This window comes from Apteryx rowi, unplaced genomic scaffold (genome assembly GCF_003343035.1).
Source record: "Apteryx rowi isolate R43461 unplaced genomic scaffold, aptRow1 scaffold_531, whole genome shotgun sequence".
Classification (NCBI taxonomy): Eukaryota; Metazoa; Chordata; class Aves; order Apterygiformes; family Apterygidae; genus Apteryx; species Apteryx rowi.
This window is the reverse complement of record NW_020450796.1, coordinates 450,914-471,361: the sequence shown is the minus strand read 5'-3', so window position 1 is coordinate 471,361 and position 20,448 is coordinate 450,914. Positions and strand designations below refer to the sequence as shown.

Here is a 20,448-nt window from a genome sequence, read left to right as displayed (position 1 = left end):
GGCGTTTATCGTGGACGTAATCACCCATGCATGCGATTGCACCATACAGACTTGCCTGTTCCTGCTGCTATCTGCAAAGCAGCACCTAGAGTGAAGTTCCCATTAGGAACCAACATGACTGGAGTTTCCTCTTTTTCTTTCCAGGCTTCTTGGGAAGGAGAAAACAGATCTGGGAAAAAGAACGCTGAAGGACGAGAAATGGTAGGAATGGCTGCATATCAGCCAAGCACAGACCTGAGGAACCCAAGCAGCAAGTGACCTTTGGAAATGGCCAACTGTTGGCCAAGGCAATGGCAACCAAGGGCAAACCAGACAGCAGTGCAGACATACCAGCAAACAGATCATGGCTCCAGAAATACAGCTTGAAGGCAGAGAGGTTCCAAAAGGGGCCAAATGGGTCACTGTGGGGAAGAGATGAGACAAATCTATTCAAGATCCCCATGCTGTTGAAGCACCCCATGACCACTAAGATTGGAGAGGACATCAGGAGGGCTCAAATCCAAGTCCCATTCAGAGCTGGCTCAGCACCGACTTCAGACTAGGTTGCCCAGGGCTTGATCCAGTCAGGTCTCAAAAACCTCCACAGAAAGAGACCCCACAGCCTCTCTGGGCCCTTCTTTCAATGCCTGACTATCCTCACAGTGAATTTTTTTCCTCTATGTCAAGCCTCTCCAGTTCTAGCTTATAAACACTGCCTCTTTGTCTCAGGCTGTGTACCTCCATTACCTGCAGCTCCCTGGCTGCACGAACTGAGTGTGATTGCCACATATTGAACAACCGCAGTGTGTCTTACTCATGAACTGGTCCCCTCAGACCTGCACAGAGGTTTTACAACCACTACATCCCATGCAGGGAGCCCTGCCGCGCTGACCCACAGAGGCAGGCAAGGAGGGCCTTGATCACTGCTGGCAGCCACCCAGTCCACCCTTTCTGCCCTGGCTCTTTCTCCCCCTTGGTCCCTTCCTGGTCCTAGCCTTTCTAGCAGCCCGTCGCCCCCCAGGCGCCAGGGGACAACACCTCAGGCCCGCACAACAGAGCGGGCCCGCGCTGGGCTCGCCAAGGCCTTGCCGTAATGCAGGGTCACCGCGCCCGCACAGAAGAAGGCGGAGGGGGGGGGAGGGGGCGGGGCCCCTCTGGCCCCTCCCCTTGCCCCGTGGTGGGCTGGCCAACCCGCGGCCGCCAGCCCAGCCCAGCCCCTGCCGCCCGCAGCGCTGCGGCAGCGCTGCCGCGCCTCAAACAGCGGCGCTCCGCCCAGCTTCCGCCCGGCCCCGTCACGTGGCCACATGTCCCGCCATTGCATCAGCCAGCGGGCGCCCCGCCCCTCGGTCGGGCAAGGGGAGGGGCGGGGCTGCTTCTGAGCGACGGCCCCGGCAGCCAATCGGGGAGGGGCGCCCGGCGCTGTCGCCGGGGGCGGGGTGGCTGCTGCGGCGAGGCCGGTGGTGCGGAGCGAGGGCCCGCGGCGGGCGCGGAGGTAGGGTGGGAGCCGCGCCGGATAGGGTGCTGGCGGCAGGGCACTCGCGGCCCGCGCAGCGCCGCTGGGCGCGAGCCGGGCTCGCAGCGTGCTGGGCGGCCGCCGCAAGGCGTGCTGGGAGCCTGCCCCTGTCAGCGGCTGCCGGCCCGGCCGTGGCGGCCCGAGCGGCTGCGGCGGCCTGCGGGACCTCTGCCGGGGCTCTCGGCGGCTCCGGGAGTCGTCGGTGTTTGGGCTTGCCCCGCGGCCACCCTTTGCCGCCCGGGGCTGCGCGGGCCGGGGGGCCGTTCCCCGGGAGGCGGGCGGTGGTGCCGGCTCCTCTGCCGGGCCCCTGGGAGATGCCTTCCTTCCCGCTTCTCTCAGAGGCGGAGGACGGTGCTAAGTACCGGTTACAATATGCGGGAGCTGGTCATCTCCAAACCATCTCCCGTCACTGGTGTGGGTGAGGCAATGTGATTGCGCATTGGGGAGGTTTCCAGGCGTCCCTACAGTTGACCCAGCTTGGAGCAGGGGGGTTGGAGTAGACAATCTCCAGAGGTCCCTTCCAACCTCAACCATTCTATGGTCCTATGATTTGTTCACCTTGAATGGTTTTAGGACTTAGCAGTTCTCCCCAGGGATAGGGCAAGGCAGACACTGTCTCTGACTGATGGCTCAGTATCCAGGTGAACTTGGTATCTTCAAACACGTGGTTTCAAAAGACAGGTAACTTGAGCTAGAAATCTAGAAATTTGGGAGGTTGGGGGGATTGATTTTGGATCAGCACTATTTGGGGCAGACTGATGGTTCAACTGGGGAGTCAGTGAGAGTAGTTGTTAATGTGGGAAAACCCTTTTAGGAGATATAGGCAGTGATCCTGATGTTACTGCTTGAGTTGACAACTTGATGTCTTGATGTAAGAGCCTTGTTCATTGCTGTCCCCTCAGATTGCACCAAGGCCTGGCTGCTTTCCCTTCCACTTGCTTTTGACAGCTGTGACTTGCAGCTTTAAGATGGAAGTTACACTAACAGCTAGCCAGATCAGGCAACGATTTATTGACTTCTTCAAGGAAAACAAGCACACTTATGTGCACTCTTCTTCTACAATCCCACTGGATGACCCCACACTGCTCTTTGCCAATGCTGGCATGAATCAGGTAGGATTCCCACTCTGGTACTGTGATTCTTATGAACATTGCCTGTAGCAGTTGAAAGCTATGAAGCTGTTTGCAGAGCTTTTGGAATGCCCACTTCTTTGTAATAAACTCCTCCTGGATGTCTGAATTTACCAATAGTCTGTTAAGCTCTAGGTGGAGGCTAAAGCCTCTTGCAGCTTCTTGGATGGCAATGCATTTGCCTTTCTCCTCTTGGGTGACCCCTCTCCAGGTGTGACTGGCCCTGTAAACATTTCAATTTGCAGGGAATTCAGTCCTCTCTTCACATTTCAGTGGCTGGTCTCTGGGCCGAGCTTGCTCGCATTGCTCTGATTTCACTTTAGTGAGGTTAAGATTTGCCCCTTTGTATCCTGAAGACAGAGTTTTTAAACAAACTAGCAATCTCTTCTATGTATTGTTGGAAAGTCATTGCTGTTTTCATGATCCTCTTTCTCGTCATAAAGAGGTGGCTGGTGCATCTGCTGGAGTCCCCTGCTCTGTTGCGGAGTTGGTAGAAACACTGGGAGAGGTTCCTGTGTCCACTGGGTTGACTGTGCAGCCATGGGAGCACTGCCAGTATCCCTTCCTTGACCCTTTGGACTATGGCTGGTGCTGCAAATAGGTGCATGAAGAATCCTGGCACAAATGACTAATAACTTTTTTAATGAGTGGTTGGGGCTGGGCTGCTGAAAATGCTCTGCAGGAGGTCAGCACACAGTTTTCACTGACTTTATTGCCAACTGGGAATCTGGCTACTTTCAGTCCCTTTGGAAGTCCTGGGGCTTGGTGTGCTCCAGGAACATGTGCGTGTGCTGGATTATAGGCAGTATTGCACCTTCTTCCATGCAGGAGACAGCAGGCTTGGTGTTTCTAAATACTACCTCAGGTATGTCCAGGCTGGTGACATATCATGAGGTGGATAACACTCACTGCCTTGCTGTTGCTTGCAACATTTGAAAATGAGCTTGTGATGTTTTCCTTGATTTAGCTTTTTCTCCTCTTTTTCCTCTCAGTTCAAACCCATCTTCCTCAATACTATTGACCCCTCACACCCACTCGCTAAACTGAACAGAGCTACCAACACGCAAAAGTGCATCCGAGCTGGGGGCAAGCACAATGACCTGGATGACGTGGGAAAGGATGTCTACCACCACACCTTCTTTGAGATGTTGGGGTCCTGGTCCTTTGGGGATTATTTCAAGGTAAAATTGGCAGCTCTGAATTTTTTGCGCAAAGTTGCATGTTTCCATGAATTTAGCAGAGTGTTTGTCCTACAAATGTGCCAAGAGGAAAGAAAATACCTCGACTCAGAGTGATTCCAAAGGCTCCCAAGGCACATTGGGCTCCTTTGGAATAAATGAGCATGGAGGAAAAACCCCACCCTGCAGGATGTTTTGAGATTAATTACTTAGTGTTTACAAAGCTGTTTATATTATCGCTGCTTGTTTGGAGTCTTCAGGTAGAGGTTTTAGTGGCTGCCCTGGAGCCATGGGAAGTTGCGTATGCTGTGACTATGATGGACCTCAAACAGGAGTGATCATAACATGATGATGTCCTTGCCCAAGCTTCTTGCTAGAGGAGGGTTCAACTTCACAAAGGGGATGTTAAGAATACAGTGTAACAGCAGATTTCAAAGGCCTTTTTTTAGTCAGAGAACCTGCTAGGGGCTAATTCGGCTGCGTCTGGAAAGCCATATGAGATGTTCCTTGTGCACTGCATATATTAGTTTGCATATTTCTTATAACAAAAGTCTGTAAGTTCTTGACTGTCTCCTTTGTAGAGAGCTGCTCTGGTCCAGCTCCTGTTTGGTAGATTTGATAGCACAGGGAGACCTCTGGAGAGACTTGGCTGAAATGTTGTGCAGAGGCTAGTTTTCTGATCTTCTGAATAGCCCTAAGTCAGGCATGGAAGGTTTCTACATGTTTCAGAGACTCCCTGGGTAGATCGTAGTCAGCTAGTGAGTACAGCAGCCAGTACTCTGCATGGGCAGGTACTGCGTGTTGTAGAGAAGCTCTGTTTGCTTTCACTTGCTCACCTCATCTTTCCTTCTGCAGGAACTTGCTTGTAAACTGGCTCTGGATCTTCTCACCAAGGAATTTGGCATCCCTGTTGAAAGACTCTATGTCACTTACTTTGGTGGAAATGAAGCAGCAGGACTGCAGCCAGACCTGGAGTGCAAGCAGATCTGGCTGGATTTGGGGTAAGGTCCTTCAAGCAAGAAAGCTGCATGTTTTGATGAGCAATAGGGAAAGTATCAGCTGGGCAGTGTTGGAGGCTTCTTTTGTGGCTTGAGGGGGCCAGATGTCTCTGGGCCTGCTTGCCCCCAGCATGGGTGCACTTCTGAGCGTTGGTAGCTCTGCCCAGTTTAGCCAGCAGGTGCAAGAGGTCAATACTGTTGAGGAAGGTGGGTTTGAACTGAGAGGAAATCTAAACCAAGGAAAGCATCAGAGACCTGTGTTCAGACACTCAAAGTACCAGCTTTGTCTTGACAGGTGCTCCCTCGCATCAAGAAATCTCTAATTTTTCTCAACTTATTCAACCATTTGCCTTTGTTCAGAGAACGGTGGCATGCCTTATGTGGCAGAGTACTTGTAACAGGAAGTTTTGCAAAATTGGCATGTCACAAATAATGTTTGCAGGGTGGTGGAGTTGCAAAGCCAAAGGGAAGCACTGGTATTAGATGGAAGAGGCTAAGACCTGTGACCTAGATCTTTCGTTTCAAAATCTCTTGTATAAGCTTAAGAGCATAAGAAGTGCCCCACTAGGTCAGACCAACAATCTGTCCATTCCAGTGTGCTGCCTCTGACAGCAGGAGGAGGAGATGCTGTTCAAGGAGAGTAGACAGGTCTGGCTGTGGTCTGCACTCTGTTTTCCTCCCCGTTCCCAGCATCTGCTGTTATTGGATTAAGGATGTTAGAGGGTGTGACCACCAGGCGGTCAAGGGAGGGTCGGATACCAGCAAAAAGAGACACTCAGAGTTCATGAAGGGTTAAACAGGATAGATTTAATAAAGGATGTTCACTCCAAGCTGCACGGGGAGCCCCGGGAACCGCGCGGAAGAGTCGCTGATGGGAAGCTGCTGGAGGCATGGATCGGATGCACGGGTGGGACGCCCAGGCGGGACTCCACTCGTTGTATCCTGAGGGCTTCTTAAATCTACTGGAACTATTTCCTTATCTCAGCTGTGCTAAGCTTGAGTAGCTACTGGCTGGGAAGCAGCTAGACATTGTTGACAAAATGGAATATGCATGCCTGGCCCTGATGGGAATTTGGTCAGTGTGTAGCTTCACGTGCTGGGCCTGCTATCATGTACTCTGCCAGTCACTGACTCCTCATCAGATCTTCTGCAGGTGTTCTCACTACAGAGGGATACCCTTCTATTCCCTTTATACTCTAGGGACTTGCTCCTCTAGCTTGTGTCTGATCCTATTTTGAGCCTGTTGGATTTTTGTAACTCTCAATCACAGTCTACCCTCAGCCTTCTCCCCTCCAAACTGAAGACTATTCCTATTTCTAACTTCTCTTTGTAAAGCAGAAGTTCCACCCCTAGGTAGTTTTAGTTGCCCTCCTCTGTTCTTTCTATACCTCTGCCTCATTGTCCTTGAGATGTGGAAACCATAACTGCACTTAGCAGTCAAGCTGTGGGTGTGCCAAAGTTTGATGTAGCGATGAAACGCCTTTGTTCTTGTGGCTGTTGCCCCCTCTGAAACCTGCTGTGGACCCCGTGACACAGATCTAGACATGTGTAGACATGCGTTAAAGTCAGATATCCACTTGTGTTCCTGACTGGGGCTTCATGGAGAAATTCTGTAGGCCTCTGCCTCCACCAGAGGCAGGTGCCAGGTGCAGGTGCTTGCCTGATCCTACTCAGCAAGGAATCTGGGTGGTAGGATCCTGGGAGTTAGGCTCTTGGATTGGTCTCTCTCAGGACCCTGACCACTCTTCTGCCCATTCAGGGAACTGCTGAACTGAGATTTCTTTGGTATAGTCCTCAGTTCAGGGGATTCCTGCCTTGCCATGAGTCTCTGTTGTTCAACAGGAGTTTCTCATTACAGGCTGGCTGAGAGTAGGATTCTGCCTGGCAATATGAAGGATAACTTCTGGGAAATGGGAGACACGGGCCCCTGCGGCCCTTGCAGTGAGATCCACTATGACCGGATTGGGGACAGAGACGCCTCGCACCTGGTCAATCAGGATGACCCCAATGTCCTGGAGATTTGGAACCTGGTGTTCATACAGTTCAATAGGTGAGTGAGACCTGCATCTCCAGGTGGCTCTGGTTTTGCATTGGAGGTTGCTCAGGCTGTGCAGTTAGTGACAGCTCCTATCACAAGACCACGTTTTTGACAGTTCTGCACATTTTTCTTCTGCACTGCTGAATGGGGAGTGCAGTTGAATTGTGAGTCCTGGGACCTGCATTTTTCCATGCTGCTCCTCATTAGACATGAAGAGTCCCATTAACCACAAACCTTCTCTCCTGTCAGCCTTCAGCCCAACTTAGCTGTTTGGCTACTCTCTCAGCCCTCTGACCCAGCTGCCTCTTTGTTGTTTGCTACAGCCTCTTTCCTGTACCTACAAGCACCTTCAGCAATTTAAGCATTGTAGCAAGCTTCTGAACTTTGGTATTGCACCACTGAGAAGTGAGAGCAGTTGGGGCACTTGGGGACTGGGCACACGGTCATTGACCCAGGGAGCACCCATAGGAGCCTGGCTCTTCATTCAGTCCTTCAGGGTCACCCTTCAGTGTCTCCCTGTCTCCCATCAGGCCCTCGAGGTCAACAGAATTGGAATTGCTAGCCATTCCTTTTTGTCCAGGAGCTGTGCGGTTTGCAGTGTTCTGTCCCCCAACCGACCTGAATAGAAGAGGTTGGTCACACCTGGCTTTGGGGGCAAATCAGGAATGTTTCCTTAGCTCACCAGTGAGGGATTAAGTAGGAAAGAGATGCCATCCTGCTCTGGGTTTAGGTTTTGTTGAGGGTCTTGTTAACTATGTTTTATCAAAGTTCCCTTGTGTGTGATTTGTGTATGGGCCTGTCTCATAAATCTTCTGGAACAAAATCTCATGGAGGTGAGAAGAGAGATGGGCATGTCTCTGCAGTGCCCCCATCCATAATGGCTTGTCTTCCTTTTTGGGGTTGGGCAGGGAAGCTGATGGGAGTCTGAAACCTCTTCCCAAGAAGAGTATTGATACTGGGATGGGTCTGGAGAGGCTTGTTTCCGTGCTGCAGAACAAGATGTCCAACTACGATACCGACCTTTTCATTCCTTACTTTGAAGCCATCCAAAAGGTATGAACAGAGGAGTCTGGGCTTGAAGCCTGACCCAGCTGCGTCTGTTCCCTTGTTTCCTGGACCCTCGGGGAGATGCATGGGGGTGGTTGGCCAGGGATGGTGTCTGCAGATCTCTGCTTTCCCAGCTATGGTGAGCTCTGCAGATTTGTACTTTGCTGAGGGTAGAAACTCCGGCTGGCCCACTGATTGCTGCCTTGGGGCATGTTTCCAGGGGAGAATGAGGGACATGAGCAGTGCAGCTTTCCCAGATATTTCCTGTGAGCTGTCCTGATCATGCGCCCCTTGGTCATCTCTGACGGTGGGAGGTGTTCTGGCCAAGAGCCATCCTTTTGCCACATGGTAGATAGCACATGGTGCCACTGAGCACCAGACCCAGAGACAGAATTTGTCCTTCAGACTTCTACCTGGAACATGGTGTTGTGCTGATCTGCAGAAATCCACTGCAGAGAGGAGGTCTCTGCCATAAACCATTGCAGAACCAATGTGCAATTACTCTGTCTTCCTGGATGGGGAGGGGTGTTACCAGTGCCAGGAACTCCTCTGCTTGCAAGTGCTGTGAGCCCTCTGTGCAAGTATGAACGTTTTTATTCCTATGGAAGCGTCAGAGCTTTCCAGCTGCAGATTGTACTGGAGAAAACTCGGAGAGAAGAGCTCAGATACTTCCTGCCCCTCAGAGGGATGGGGGGCAGAGCTTTACAGTTAGAGCTGGAGGGCCACCTTTCCATATGTTAAAGCCACTGGCTAGGCATAGCAAGTGTGTTCTTGTTTTCCTACTGTGGGGTTGTGCTAGAAGCCTGACTGTGAGGACCTTGGCCCATGGTGCAAGGCTTGCACCATGTGCAGCCACTTCATTGTTACAGCAGTGTCTTTCTCATGGGTAGAGATAGAGACACCCCAAAAAAGGGAAGCTGGGACCCTCTCCCACATGACAGAATTGGAAAGGCTTCTTGCCTGGGCAGGTTATCACCAGGCCAGAGACTATGAGCCAGTGCGCAAAACAGATGTTTTCCTCTTTGGATTCCCATTCACTCTGTCCCTCTCCCTACCCCTGCTGTCTTGGGCTCTTAATGCTGTGGTAAATTGACTCTACCTCCCCCTGGCCCTGGACATCCTTTTGCCCTGCAAATGCAGGCTGTGGCACCATGCGGAGCCCAGCAGCTCTCCGTCTTTCCTGGGTATGTCAGCTCACCTTCTTCTAAGAGGAGCGTGCCATCTCTGTGGCCCTGGAAAGGGGGATAAGGCTGGCCTGTAAGGCACTTTCCCTGCAGTTCTGCCACATTGCTGATCCCCCCCCCCGGTGCCAATTGCCTTCTCTCTGCACAGGGCACTGGTGCCAGGCCATACATGGGACAGGTTGGTGCTGATGATGCAGATGGCATAGATATGGCCTACCGTGTGCTGGCTGACCATGCACGGACCATCACGCTGGCCCTTTCTGATGGGGGCAGACCTGACAACACTGGCAGAGGGTAAGAAGGGAGCTGTCATGGTGCTGCTGCTTCTGTTTTGTTCAACACAGCTTCCCTGAGGGGAGTGGGGTCTCATGTGTCTTTGAAATGTCTTTGAAAGCATCACTAAAGCAGTAGATAGAGGAGCGTTTGCTGCAGTGTATTTGACACTTTAAAAAACCCTGCAGCAAAGTCCCCCAAAAGATGAAGACACTTCAGTCTGAGTGCTCTAGTGAGCACTGAGGGCTCTAGTGAGTACCAGTCCCACTATATCAACCCCTAGAAAGGATCATTATGGACAGGTAGGCACAAAACTCCACTTGCAGTAGTGCTGCTGTCAAAAAAGCAATGATGTTTGGGCTGGGGCACTGTGCAGTGGGCATCACTCGTAGGACTGATTTTGGGCACCTAGTGAGTCTGAGGAACGGGGCTGAGGCCAGGCACTTCACCTTTGTCTTGCTGCTGGTGTGAGCAGTTACTTGAGAAGAAATGTGAAGAGAGGGGAAGAACCCTGTGTTCTTGGTTCTGGGAGGGGATGCTGGTAGGTGGATGCTGAAGGATCTGATGGGAATAAATCAGAGGTGTAATGTTTGCGTGAGGGACTGTGCTATCCCCTAGGTATGTGCTGAGACGGATTCTCCGACGGGCTGTGCGCTACTCCCATGAGAAGCTCAATGCCCCCAAGGGCTTCTTTGCTACACTGGTTGATGTTGTGGTGCAGTCGCTGGTAAGTTCTCTTCCCACTCCGCTGTATTTGCTAGCATGCGCAGATCACCGTGCTGAAGGACTAATCCTCTTGGGTCTGCAGGGGGATGCCTTCCCTGAGCTGAAGAAGGACCCAGATATGGTGAAGGACATCATCAACGAAGAAGAGGATCAGTTCCTGAAAACACTCAGCAGAGGACGTCGCATCCTGGACAGGAAGATCCAGAGCCTGGGAGACAGTAAAAGCATCCCTGGTAAGGCTGTGACTTCTCCTTTCCAGATTTGCCAAAAGGTGCTTATCGTTTGGGACTGAGTCAGGGCTCAGCTGGGCTGGGAGCTGAGAGCTGGAGTCAAAAGCCTGTTGCTCAGAGCAGGGCCACCCCACTTTTCTCCCGTCTGCGTTCACTTGCTCAGATCTGCAGCTGCCCAGACACAACATGGTAGTGTGATCTCTCTGCCCCTGAGACTGCAAGTGAAGAGCCTGTCAGGTGTTCGTGTTCACCAGAGACTTGTTTTCTACCCTGCCAACCACTGACTGCCATAGCACAGAGCCAGTTGGTTGGGACAGCCAGTCAGAGAGCAGGGAAAGGAGTGATGGCTCGTGGAACAGGAGTGCTGCCTGCTCTGTTTTTTCTCTGCAGGTGACACTGCCTGGCTGCTGTATGACACCTATGGTTTTCCTGTGGATCTCACTGGGCTGATTGCGGAGGAGAAAGGCCTTGTTGTGGATATGGAGGGCTTTGAAGAAGAGCGGAAAAACGCGCAGGTAGACAACAGCTCCAGGGGGAGCTGGTCTGAGAGGAGGCAAGGAAGATTCCCTTCCTTTAAGCTCGTGGTCATGAGTCTGCTCCTTTCTTATGTGTACACTCACACCCCAAGTGCCACATGCCTATGGGACATGCCTTTTCTGTGCAGCTGGGGCTGTGTTTGTGCACTAACATTGTGAGGCCTGTGGCCTAGAGCTCAGCCTTCAGACAGAATTAGTGAAGTCCTGGGAGCGCCTTCCCTTGTCGCCATGGAAGTCCTGGGCCTCCCTATCTGAGGAGCAGAGTGTCCAGTCAGGCCTGTAGCTTGGGTGTGTCTCCTGACACATGCGCTACAGCAACATAGAGTGGCGTGGATGAGCTGGTCAGGTACTTGCCCTGCCTGTGCTGGACTCAGACTTGCTTTGGCTGCATGCTGGAACGGCCTGCAAGAAGAGGAAGCCAGAAGAGGTGGGAGCACTCCAGCTGGTGGTGGGTGTTTGCCCAGAGCATAGCTCTGACCTAGGCGACCTCAGGAATGTGAGAGTGAGAGGTGTGTGTCCAGGCTGGTGTGTGCAAGCAAGTGCTGAAGTGGGTTCTCTCAAACTTCTGTGCTTTTCATTTGCAGCTCAAATCCCAAGGCAAGGGTGCTGGAGGGGAGGACCTCCTCATGCTGGACATTTACGCCATTGAAGAGCTAAGGGCCCGAGGGCTGGAGGTGACTGACGACTCACCAAAATACAGCTATGTTTCAGATCCAAGTGGTGCCTATGGTATGAGAAAGCCTTCTTAGAACCATCCTCTGCTGTCAAACCTTTCCTCACACATCACACGTCTCACAGGCAGAAGCTGCTTTGTCAGGTCTTCCTGGCATGTACCTCAACAAGGGCCCCTCTGGGTTCACCTTCCTTGGGACATGAAGGTGGGAGAAGTGCGTGCACGTGAATAACACATTTGTAATGAATCGAGCAGAGAAAGAGAAGTGCAGACTGTTCAAGGGCTGCTCTAGGGACTGTTTGCATCAGTTGCTGCCAACCTGATCAGAGAGACTTAAGGGGACTCCTCTTCCCTGCAGCTTCCTGTCTCCACACTCTAGTGTCTGCATTTCCTACATGCCCCTTGCCAGTGCCACACAACTTTGCAGATGTTCCTCGGTCTGTTAGTGTCCTTGGCCCACTTGCTGGTTTTTGCTCTTGCTGCTAATTCTTTGATTTGCTGGAGAGCCAGGAAGCCCCAGGCTCTTAGCCATGCATGCTGCTGGCTTTTATTGCGGAAGAGTGGAAAATGTCATTCCCTGCCTTGGACAGTACTGAATCAGATTCCCTCTTCCCCAGCTAAATGTTGCCCTAGTTCTTCCTCTTTACACCTGTTTACGCGTATAGCTGCCATGAGCTTGTGCAATAGCTGGGAGCCTTTGCTATGAAGTTCTGCTTCTAAATGGTGTCTGCAAGATTTTCCTATTCTACTGACACTGCCTGTCCTCCCGGTGACAGATTTTGGGAGCCTCGTGGCCACAGTGAAAGCCATCCGCAGGGAGAAGAAGTTTGTGGAGGAAGTGTCCACTGGCCAGGAGTGTGGGATAGTACTGGACCGCACTTGCTTCTACGCTGAGCAGGGTGGGCAGATCTATGACGAGGGCTACATGGTCAAGGACGACGCCAGCGGGGAGGATGTGAGTGGGCTTGAGAGCCTGTCGCTAGGCTCAGTCTGAGCTGGGGCCTGGGCGGGTGTGTGCAGAGAGGAAGAAGGTGTCAAGCAAGCTCTAGCAATTCCATGTCCATGGCAGGCATCAGACATCGCACAGGTTTCCTTCTTGGGGGTGTGGCATGGCACAGGTGTGCTGGGGTTTGTTCCCCTGCTTCTTGGGCGGCTTCACTAAACTTTGCGCTGCAGTGTTAGGCTGTCACCAGGATGCAGGTGCCTGCAGTGGTGCTGCTGGGACAGCTGCGCTGAAGGATGGTGCTTTTGTGCCATGAGGTGGGGAGCTCATTCAGCTCTGCCATGCCCCATAACTGTGCCCCACTTTGTCCTTCATTCAGTTCTCTGCTTTGCAGCCCTGCATGCTATGCTTGGGGGTGCTTAGCTTGCTCATATCACACACACCAGTCCAGCTCTCCCTCAGCTGAGGCTTTTCCAGTTGCAGTCAAGGCCTCTGGCTGGACTGTCTGTCCCCCTCTTGGCCTGACTCACCTGCTCACTGAGTGCATCTTCCTCTTTGTACAGAAAACAGAGTTCACGGTGAAGAATGTGCAAGTCCGAGGGGGCTATGTGCTTCACATAGGAACTCTCTACGGGAGCTTGAAAGTAGGAGATCAAGTCCATCTGTCTATCGATGAGGTGAGTTAAGACACGGTATAATAGATGGCTTCATCTCTCATCCCTGAAAGGTTTTATCTCATTTCATTCCATTGGTGCTGCTCTGAGATGAGAGTTTGCTCTCCCTGCAGCACATGGCGCAGGCAAGCAGCATGGCTCTTCTGGTTGAGCTGGGATAGTGGCCCTTCTGCCTGGGATCTGGCTTCCTCCTTCTGCAAGGTGGATAACACCCCACTGCTCGGAGCTACAGACACTGGCTTTTGCTGGTCCATAGCAGAATCATGTTCAGGGCACAACTGGGAGCTGAAACATGTATGCTGCTCCACTGGGTTGGGGGTGACAGCTGAGAGCCTGGGTGGGCTGCCCTAGTCCAGACATTGCTCTAGCAGGCTCAGCCTGCTGAGTGAGTGCTGGGTTGAGCCCAAGTCTGCAAAATGCATTTCCCTTCCCTGAAGGGGCTCCTCTGGAGCAAGAGGGAAGGCTCCCATCTTGCAGTGCTTTTACCTGTTGAGGAGGGGAGATCAATGTCTGTGACCTGGTCCGTCCTTGGCCTCTTTGCAGACAGTCCTAGTGAGGGGACATCCAGGGAAATGCTGTGTGCAAATCGGATGGGGAATGCCCTGCTCCCTAAGGCAAGGCTCCAGGGCAGCAGGTGTGACAAGTTGTTTCTGGTCGCCTCAAGCTGGTTCAGGTTTCTCTTGAAGCTGTACAGTAAACTCCGCTTCCCCTGCTAGAATCTCTGCGCTGCAAGGCCCCATTTAACAGTGGCTTCCTCCCCCAGACCAGGCGGAGGTCAGTCATGAGCAACCACACGGCCACCCACATCCTCAACTTTGCCCTGCGCTCTGTGCTGGGGGAGGCTGACCAGAGAGGGTCGCTGGTTGCACCAGACAAGCTGCGGTTTGACTTCACGGCCAAGGGAGCCTTGTCTACCCAGGAGATCAAGAAAGTTGAAGGGATTGCCAACCAGATAATCGAGGAAGCGAAGGTGGGTATGGCTGCCCGGTTCAGAAGGGCCTTGTGGGCTGAGATGGTACTCAGTCGGTTCCCTGCCCTGATCCTGTAGGAAGGATCCCATTCTTTTCCTGGCAGACCCATGCACAGGCTTGCCACAGTGTCTGAACTAGCCTCAGTGGACGGCTGGGGCACCAGTTTTCAGAAGAAATCTGGTGTGAACTCCATTCATTCAGTGCTTTCCTCTCCCTGTGACTGAACTGTGCAGTGTAACATGGATCTACATTTGTTGCAGTGCCATTCCCCACAATGTTTCAGGGCAAAGATAAGTTTTGCCTTGGTCACCATTTCCCACTGGCTCTTCCCACACGGACTGGCTTTCTGTGTTCAGTCTTTGTGTTCGGCTGGATATAGACGTACTCAGGAAAAAAATGCCTTGGATCAAGTTTTTGGATGATCTGGGATGCTGGAAGTTTGGCCCAGCAGGAGTCTGCTGAGCTACTGATGCAGTATTGTGCACACATCTGCATCACCTCAGAGGGCTTTGAGTGATACCTTGCTCTATTCACTGGTTCTGAGGCCTCTCCAGAGCTGGAGTAATCCCTTGCCTGCTCTAGTGTTGTGTTAGCTATGAGAGCCAAGGAAAATTTGGCAGAGTAATTTTGCAAGCATGGCTGGGCTCACAGTGATGTGATCCAGACCCACTGTGATGTGAGAGAGTTGTTCTGCCCAGCACCAGCCCTGTCTCAGAGCAGACCCTGGAAGGAACCCTCCACTCTGCTCAGGAGTTTGTGGTTAGAAACCTCTGAATGTGCAGAAGCGCAGGGGGTCTGAACAGGCACTGGTATCAGTAAGTTTGAAGATGGGGCACCTGTTAATCAGTCTGGGATCCCTGCAGCTCAACAAACTGCAGCTCCTGTGAGGCACATAACTTTCCTTTTAGGATCTTTCAGAGGAAGCCAGGATTCCTTGGGAATGCAGGCCTTTGGTCACAGTTGGCAGGACCAGCTCTTATCTGCACCCCTTTCCTGTCCTCTGCAGACTGTGTATGCCAAGGACTGCATTCTCGCAGCAGCCAAAGCTATCCAAGGCTTACGGGCTGTTTTTGACGAGACCTACCCTGATCCTGTCCGTGTGGTCTCAATCGGCATCCCTGTGGAAGAGCTGCTGGCTGACCCTTCTGGCCCCGCAGGCTCCATCGCTTCTATTGAGTTCTGTGGAGGGACGTGAGTATCTGGAGAGGCAGTGGAAGGCAGTGGGGTGGGTGAAAAGGAGTCCCTGTGGAGTCCAATTTCCTGAAGTCTGCTGTAACGTGTGCTGGGCACAGACGGGGCAGAGCTAGAGGTGGTGGTTATAAGCCTCTGCGTTCCCAGTGTGCTGTCCTGAGTAAAGCCATGTTTCATATCAGCCCTTGCAGGCAGGGAAACTGTCTGTACACTGTCCCTGCCCACACATACAGTCTCTGACAGCGCTGGGAACATAGTCCTTGCCACCCTTTTTTCACTCTTATACTTTTGATGCCTGAGTTGAGTCCTGTCTCCACCCTTGCTGCATTTCCTTGCAGGGTAGTTTTTTTTCTTCCCATGCTGATACCTGCTGAGATAAGTGATTTTTAACTCTCTCCTGTGGGTTCGTGTCTGGGTTCTTTTCAAAGGCACTTGCAGAACTCCAGCCATGCTGGCCCCTTTGTGGTTGTGTCAGAAGAAGCAATTGCTAAAGGCATCCGGAGGATAGTTGCAGTCACCGGTGCCGAAGCTCGAAAGGTAAGGGAGAGGCAGGAGATGATCCTCTGTGAAATCTGTGCACTGCAGGAAACCACTGGAGCATGCACACCCATGTGGTAACCCTGTGCCAAGGTTCCTTTCAGTCAGAGTTTGACCAGTATTCCTTCTGGGTTAACTCAGTGTCATGGAGTATCAGTATGAGTGCCCAAGGGACTTGTGGCTCGAACTCCACCAGCCTGGTCACAGAAAAGGATGCTGCTGTCGGTGAAGGCTGTGCTGGAAGTCCCTGTCTGTGACACAGCTGGAGGAGGGAGCTGTGGGAGTCTCAGCTGTAGCTGTTGTGTCATTGGGGCAGAAGGGCGTAGGGTGGGTCCCACAGGTGGCTGCGGGGTAAGCTCATGTTGATTTGCAGGGTGGGCTGCAGATCTAGAGTCCTCTGGGGGTGGCAGGTGTCAGAATTTATTCAGGCCCTTGGTACTGTGCTCTCCATTGAATGTGGGAATGGCAAGGAGCCTCCATGCCTGGAACTGTAGCATATGTTGCTGGCCAGAGCTCAGCTTGGTTACTCTCCCTGCAAAACATAACTTGAATTTTATTCTGCTAGGCCCTCAGGAAAGTAGACAGCCTCAAGAAATTGCTGTCTGACCTGGATGCTAAAGTGAAGGTCCAGACAGCTCCCAACAAGGATGTGCAGAAGGAGATTGCAGATCTCAGTGAGGTGAGGATGGGGGCACTGCTCTGCCTTCCTAGAGTGAGTGGGACCTTGATTGCCACCAGTGAGTGGTGGTAACAAGGCGCAAGTTCGGTTTCCTGCTCCTGTGTCTCCCTGGGTAGTGTCTGAGGTCACCTGGTCTCAGTTATCCCTATGGGTGTAATCGCTTGTGGACTGCAGTCTTGTCCTGTAGAACACAAGCAAAGCAGAAGCTCTGCATCCTGTGGATGCCACAGCCAGCACCTCATTTCTGAAGTCGTTGGGCATTGGGAGGGGTAGCTTACTGGGCTTTACCAGTCGAGGCACTTGGGGTTCATGAGAGTGGTGCGGCAGCCCCCACCTTGTGCTGTGGTTGCCCAACCCTTTCCTGTTTTGCAGATGCTGGCCACTGCCATTATCCCACAGTGGCAGAAAGATGAGCTGAGAGAAGCTGTTAAAGCACTGAAGAAGGTTATGGATGACCTGGACCGGGCAAGCAAAGCCAACATCCAGAAACGAGTAAGCCCTGTGCAGGAATCGAAGGCAGTCTGGGGGGCCTGGGGGGCCTCTCTTGGGAGCTTCACTTTGGCCCAGCACAGAAGGGAACTGAGTAGTGGGGATGCCCTGCTCTCTCCTCAAGACCTGCTGGCTGTACTGTGGCTCCTGCTCCCTGACATGGAGGTTGGCCCACCCTCTGTAACAGTGTTAAGTGATGAGGGTGCTCTGTGACAAAGAGCTTCTGCTGCGCTGAGCACAGCTGCCTCCACGGCTGGTCCCTTGCATGAAGGGCCTGCGGCACCTCTTGGGAGAAGGGATGCTCCTGCTCTAACAGTGGAGCCCCTGTGCCTGGGTGCAGGGTACGTGTGGTATGAGGTTCTTCCTGGATCTCATTGGATTTTCCTGCAGGGGCCACCACTCACAGCAGTATTACTGCCTTGCAGATCACACATGCACCTGCCAGCACATTTCACTCCTGGCTCTGTGGTGTGGGGCTGCTTGAGCCTGGGCCATGGGTGTGTTGGGAGAACCATGGGGAGCCTCTAGCTACAGGGAGGTTATACCTAGGTTGTCCTTGTGTCCGTATGCAATGTGCATGCTTCAGCATCTGAACGCTGTTGTTCTCAGGTGCTGGAGAAGACAAAGCAAGTTATTGAGAGTCACCCTAACCAGCCACTGGTCATCATGGAAATGGAAAATGGTGCCTCAGCAAAGGTATGGGAAGGTCTGGTCTCTCCCTGACAACTTTATGCCTAAGAGGTAGCTGGATGGTCTCTGTTCACTTGAGAAGACAGTGCTGTGCTACAGAGCCAGTTTGCAACCTGCCAGCCCTAAGCAGTGGCTATTGAAGAGGGGGAAGGACCATGGTGATGATCTCTACATCCTACCTCCTGGGTTAACAAATGCTTTGGAGGGAGTCTTGGCTCTTTGCTGAGCCTCTAGGCCTGGTGGAGGATGGGGAGCCATGCAGAAATTGCATTGGGTCCCAGATAAGAATCGTCTAAAAGGAGTCATGAAATGCAAGCTGCAAGAACTCTGAACAGCAGGTCTGCTGAGCCATAGAAGTTGTATTGCTTGTGACTTTTGCAAGTCAACTCTGGGAACACAGTGTCCTAGACTAAGTATATGGACAGGATGATACTGCGGAGCTGTTCCCCAGCTCCTGGGCATTGTATCTGCTGCAGCAAAGTTCAGGTTCTTCTCCATCCAGGGATGAATTTGCTCCCTCCCTTCTCCTCCACACAGAAGCTAAGTTTCTTTCCTAGCAGTTGCTGTTGTGAATAAATGTTCCCTTGTGTGCGCTGCACTGCTTAGCCTAGCAAGTGACAGGCGGCGGGGGCCGATGATGCTGTGAGGTTGGAACCATCAAGTTTTAATGTCCCACTTAAATTTCTGCTTCAGAGTCTCTGAGCTGATCCTGCTTATAGACTCCCACCCGCTCTCTTTGGCTGTCCCCATCTCCATGGTGCCTGCACTCCTGCTCGCAGCTGTGTGGGAGTTGAAACTGCTGCTTTGTTTGCAGGATTGTTGTCACAGTGGGTGCCAATGCGGCATTATCCCTGGCGATGGGAGTGCTTCACGGAGCATGCGGCTCTGTGCGCATATCTCTGGCAGAAGGGTGTATCCTAGGGGACGGCAGTGCAGGCAGCCTAAGGGAGCAGCCATGTGTTTAGTAGCCAACTGCTGCAGCAATGCTTTGCTCACTAGGGAGCCTGCTCTGTGCTGCATTGCGCTGTCCCCAAGAGCGAAGGATGACTCTCTCCTTAGAAATAATAGGATGCCTGGCAGTCTCCCTAGTCTCTCCAGTGTGGCTGCATTGTCTGCAGCTTCTTCACGTTCCAGTCGAGTCCTACTGACTTGTTGCTCTCCACAGAACAGCCGCCACCTCCCTTGAATACAGCACAGCATTTTCCCCTCTATCCATTACACTTACTGCCAAACCACAGGTTCATTTGCTTTGTGGGTGCAGAGCCTTGAATTTTGCAAGTCCCCAGATAGCTGAACACTGAGAAATAAAAGCAGATCCTCAGTCCCCTCTCCCTGCAGCTGTGAGGGGGCACAGTCAGGTAGCTGTGCCCAGCTTTCAGCAGCTGCTTGCAACCAGGGAAGCAGGCTCTCTCTGCCCTGACTTTTCCACAGCCGGGGACGTGAAGTTACCCTGTGCTTGAGAGAACAAGCACCACAGGGTGCTGCTAGCTGTTTTAATGCAAATCCAGATGCCCTACTGGCTGGTGGGTTGTACTCTGGTCTCTGTAGGGACTTGCAGACTGTCCTCATCATGGCTGCACAGTGCTGGGTGGGGACTGGAGCAAGGCTGTTTGCAAGCTAGGTGGAAGATGTGCTGACATGACTGTGTCGTCCCACAGGCGCTGAATGAATCTCTGAAGCTCTTCAAGACTCAGTCCCCCCAGACTGCCACCATGCTCTTCGCTGTAGATAATGAAGCTGGCAGAATCACCTGCCTGTGTCAAGTACCCCAGGTAACACAGAGAGAGTGCACGTGTGTGTGCACATGTGTGTGCATGCCTTTCTCTGAGCCTTGGTGCACCCAACAGCTGGAGGAGCTGTTTCTAACATTGCAAGACCAGAAATGCAGGTTTTCAGCAGCTGCCATCTCTTGCCTTTGCATTATTTTCATGCTGCAAGGTCAGAGGAGGGGGAGAGGCCTTGTATCCTTTTGTCAGAGCTAGGAATGGAGGGTAAGAAGCAGGAAGAGCCAGTACTCAGTGTGGTCATGCAGACACAGGGGCAGGATGTTTGCCATGGGATTGCTGGCATAGCTCCCCCCCGACCCTGGGAGCTACAGATGGAAGAGAGTTTCCCTGTCTCACCGTGCTCCTAGCCTGTCTTCTGCTGTTGAGCTTTTTTGTTTTGTTTTGTTTTGTTTTCTGTACAGGAGACAGTGAAGAAGGGCCTGAAGGCCAGCCAGTGGGTGCAGGAGGTGTCTACGTTGATGGACGGTAAAGGCGGGGGGAAAGATGTGTCTGCACAGGCTACAGGCAAGAATGTTGGCTGCCTGGAGGAGGCTCTGAAACTGGCTACGGACTTTGCCAAGCTCCGCTTGGGGGAGCTGAAGAACTGAAGGGAGCGCTGTGCCGGCCCTGGGGGAGCCAGGGGCCCGGCGGGAGCGGGTCGGGGGGCTCCCGCGGCCGCCTGGTAGCCGCGGGGGGGAGCGCGACACCCCCCCGGCGCGGGTGGTTTCACCTCAGCTAATAAAGGCCGCCTGCCCTGCGCGCCGCTGGCTCTCCTTGTGGGGGGGCGGGCGGCGGGGCGGGCTCGGCTCCTCCCTCCCTCCCTTCCTGAGCGCCGGCCTCGTCACTGCGGGCGGACGGCCGGAGGATGCCGCTGGATCACCGCCGCCTGCGGGGCCCCGAGGAGTCGCAGCCGCCGGAGGTGTGGGCGGCGGCGGCCGGGGCCGGGGGGGCGGCGGCGGAGGAGGAGGAGGAGGAGGCGGCGGCGGCGGAGGAGGCGCGGGAC

The 20,448-nt window shown here is 53.1% G+C and overlaps 1 protein-coding gene across 2 annotated transcripts; it reads left to right on the top strand.

The window, feature by feature from the left end:
* Positions 1–1,385: 1,385 nt before the first annotated feature.
* AARS (alanyl-tRNA synthetase) lies at positions 1,386–20,205 on the top strand. 2 transcript variants are annotated; one of them, XM_026080985.1, is made up of 21 exons: positions 1,386–1,471; positions 2,395–2,604; positions 3,615–3,803; positions 4,656–4,801; positions 6,657–6,848; positions 7,745–7,889; positions 9,216–9,361; positions 9,959–10,067; positions 10,149–10,299; positions 10,687–10,811; positions 11,417–11,561; positions 12,282–12,460; positions 13,012–13,125; positions 13,886–14,092; positions 15,100–15,284; positions 15,713–15,821; positions 16,387–16,500; positions 16,873–16,992; positions 17,599–17,685; positions 19,338–19,451; positions 19,868–20,205. In XM_026080985.1, the coding sequence occupies exons 2-21, from the start codon at positions 2,461–2,463 to the stop codon at positions 20,051–20,053; spliced, it is 2,907 nt and encodes a 968-aa protein (XP_025936770.1). In that variant the 5' UTR covers positions 1,386–1,471; positions 2,395–2,460; the 3' UTR covers positions 20,054–20,205. The 2 variants fall into 2 exon arrangements, with proteins under 2 accessions (XP_025936770.1, XP_025936771.1); XM_026080986.1 differs by lacking the exon at positions 1,386–1,471 and adding an exon at positions 2,153–2,173.
* The last annotated feature ends 243 nt before the right edge of the window (positions 20,206–20,448 follow it).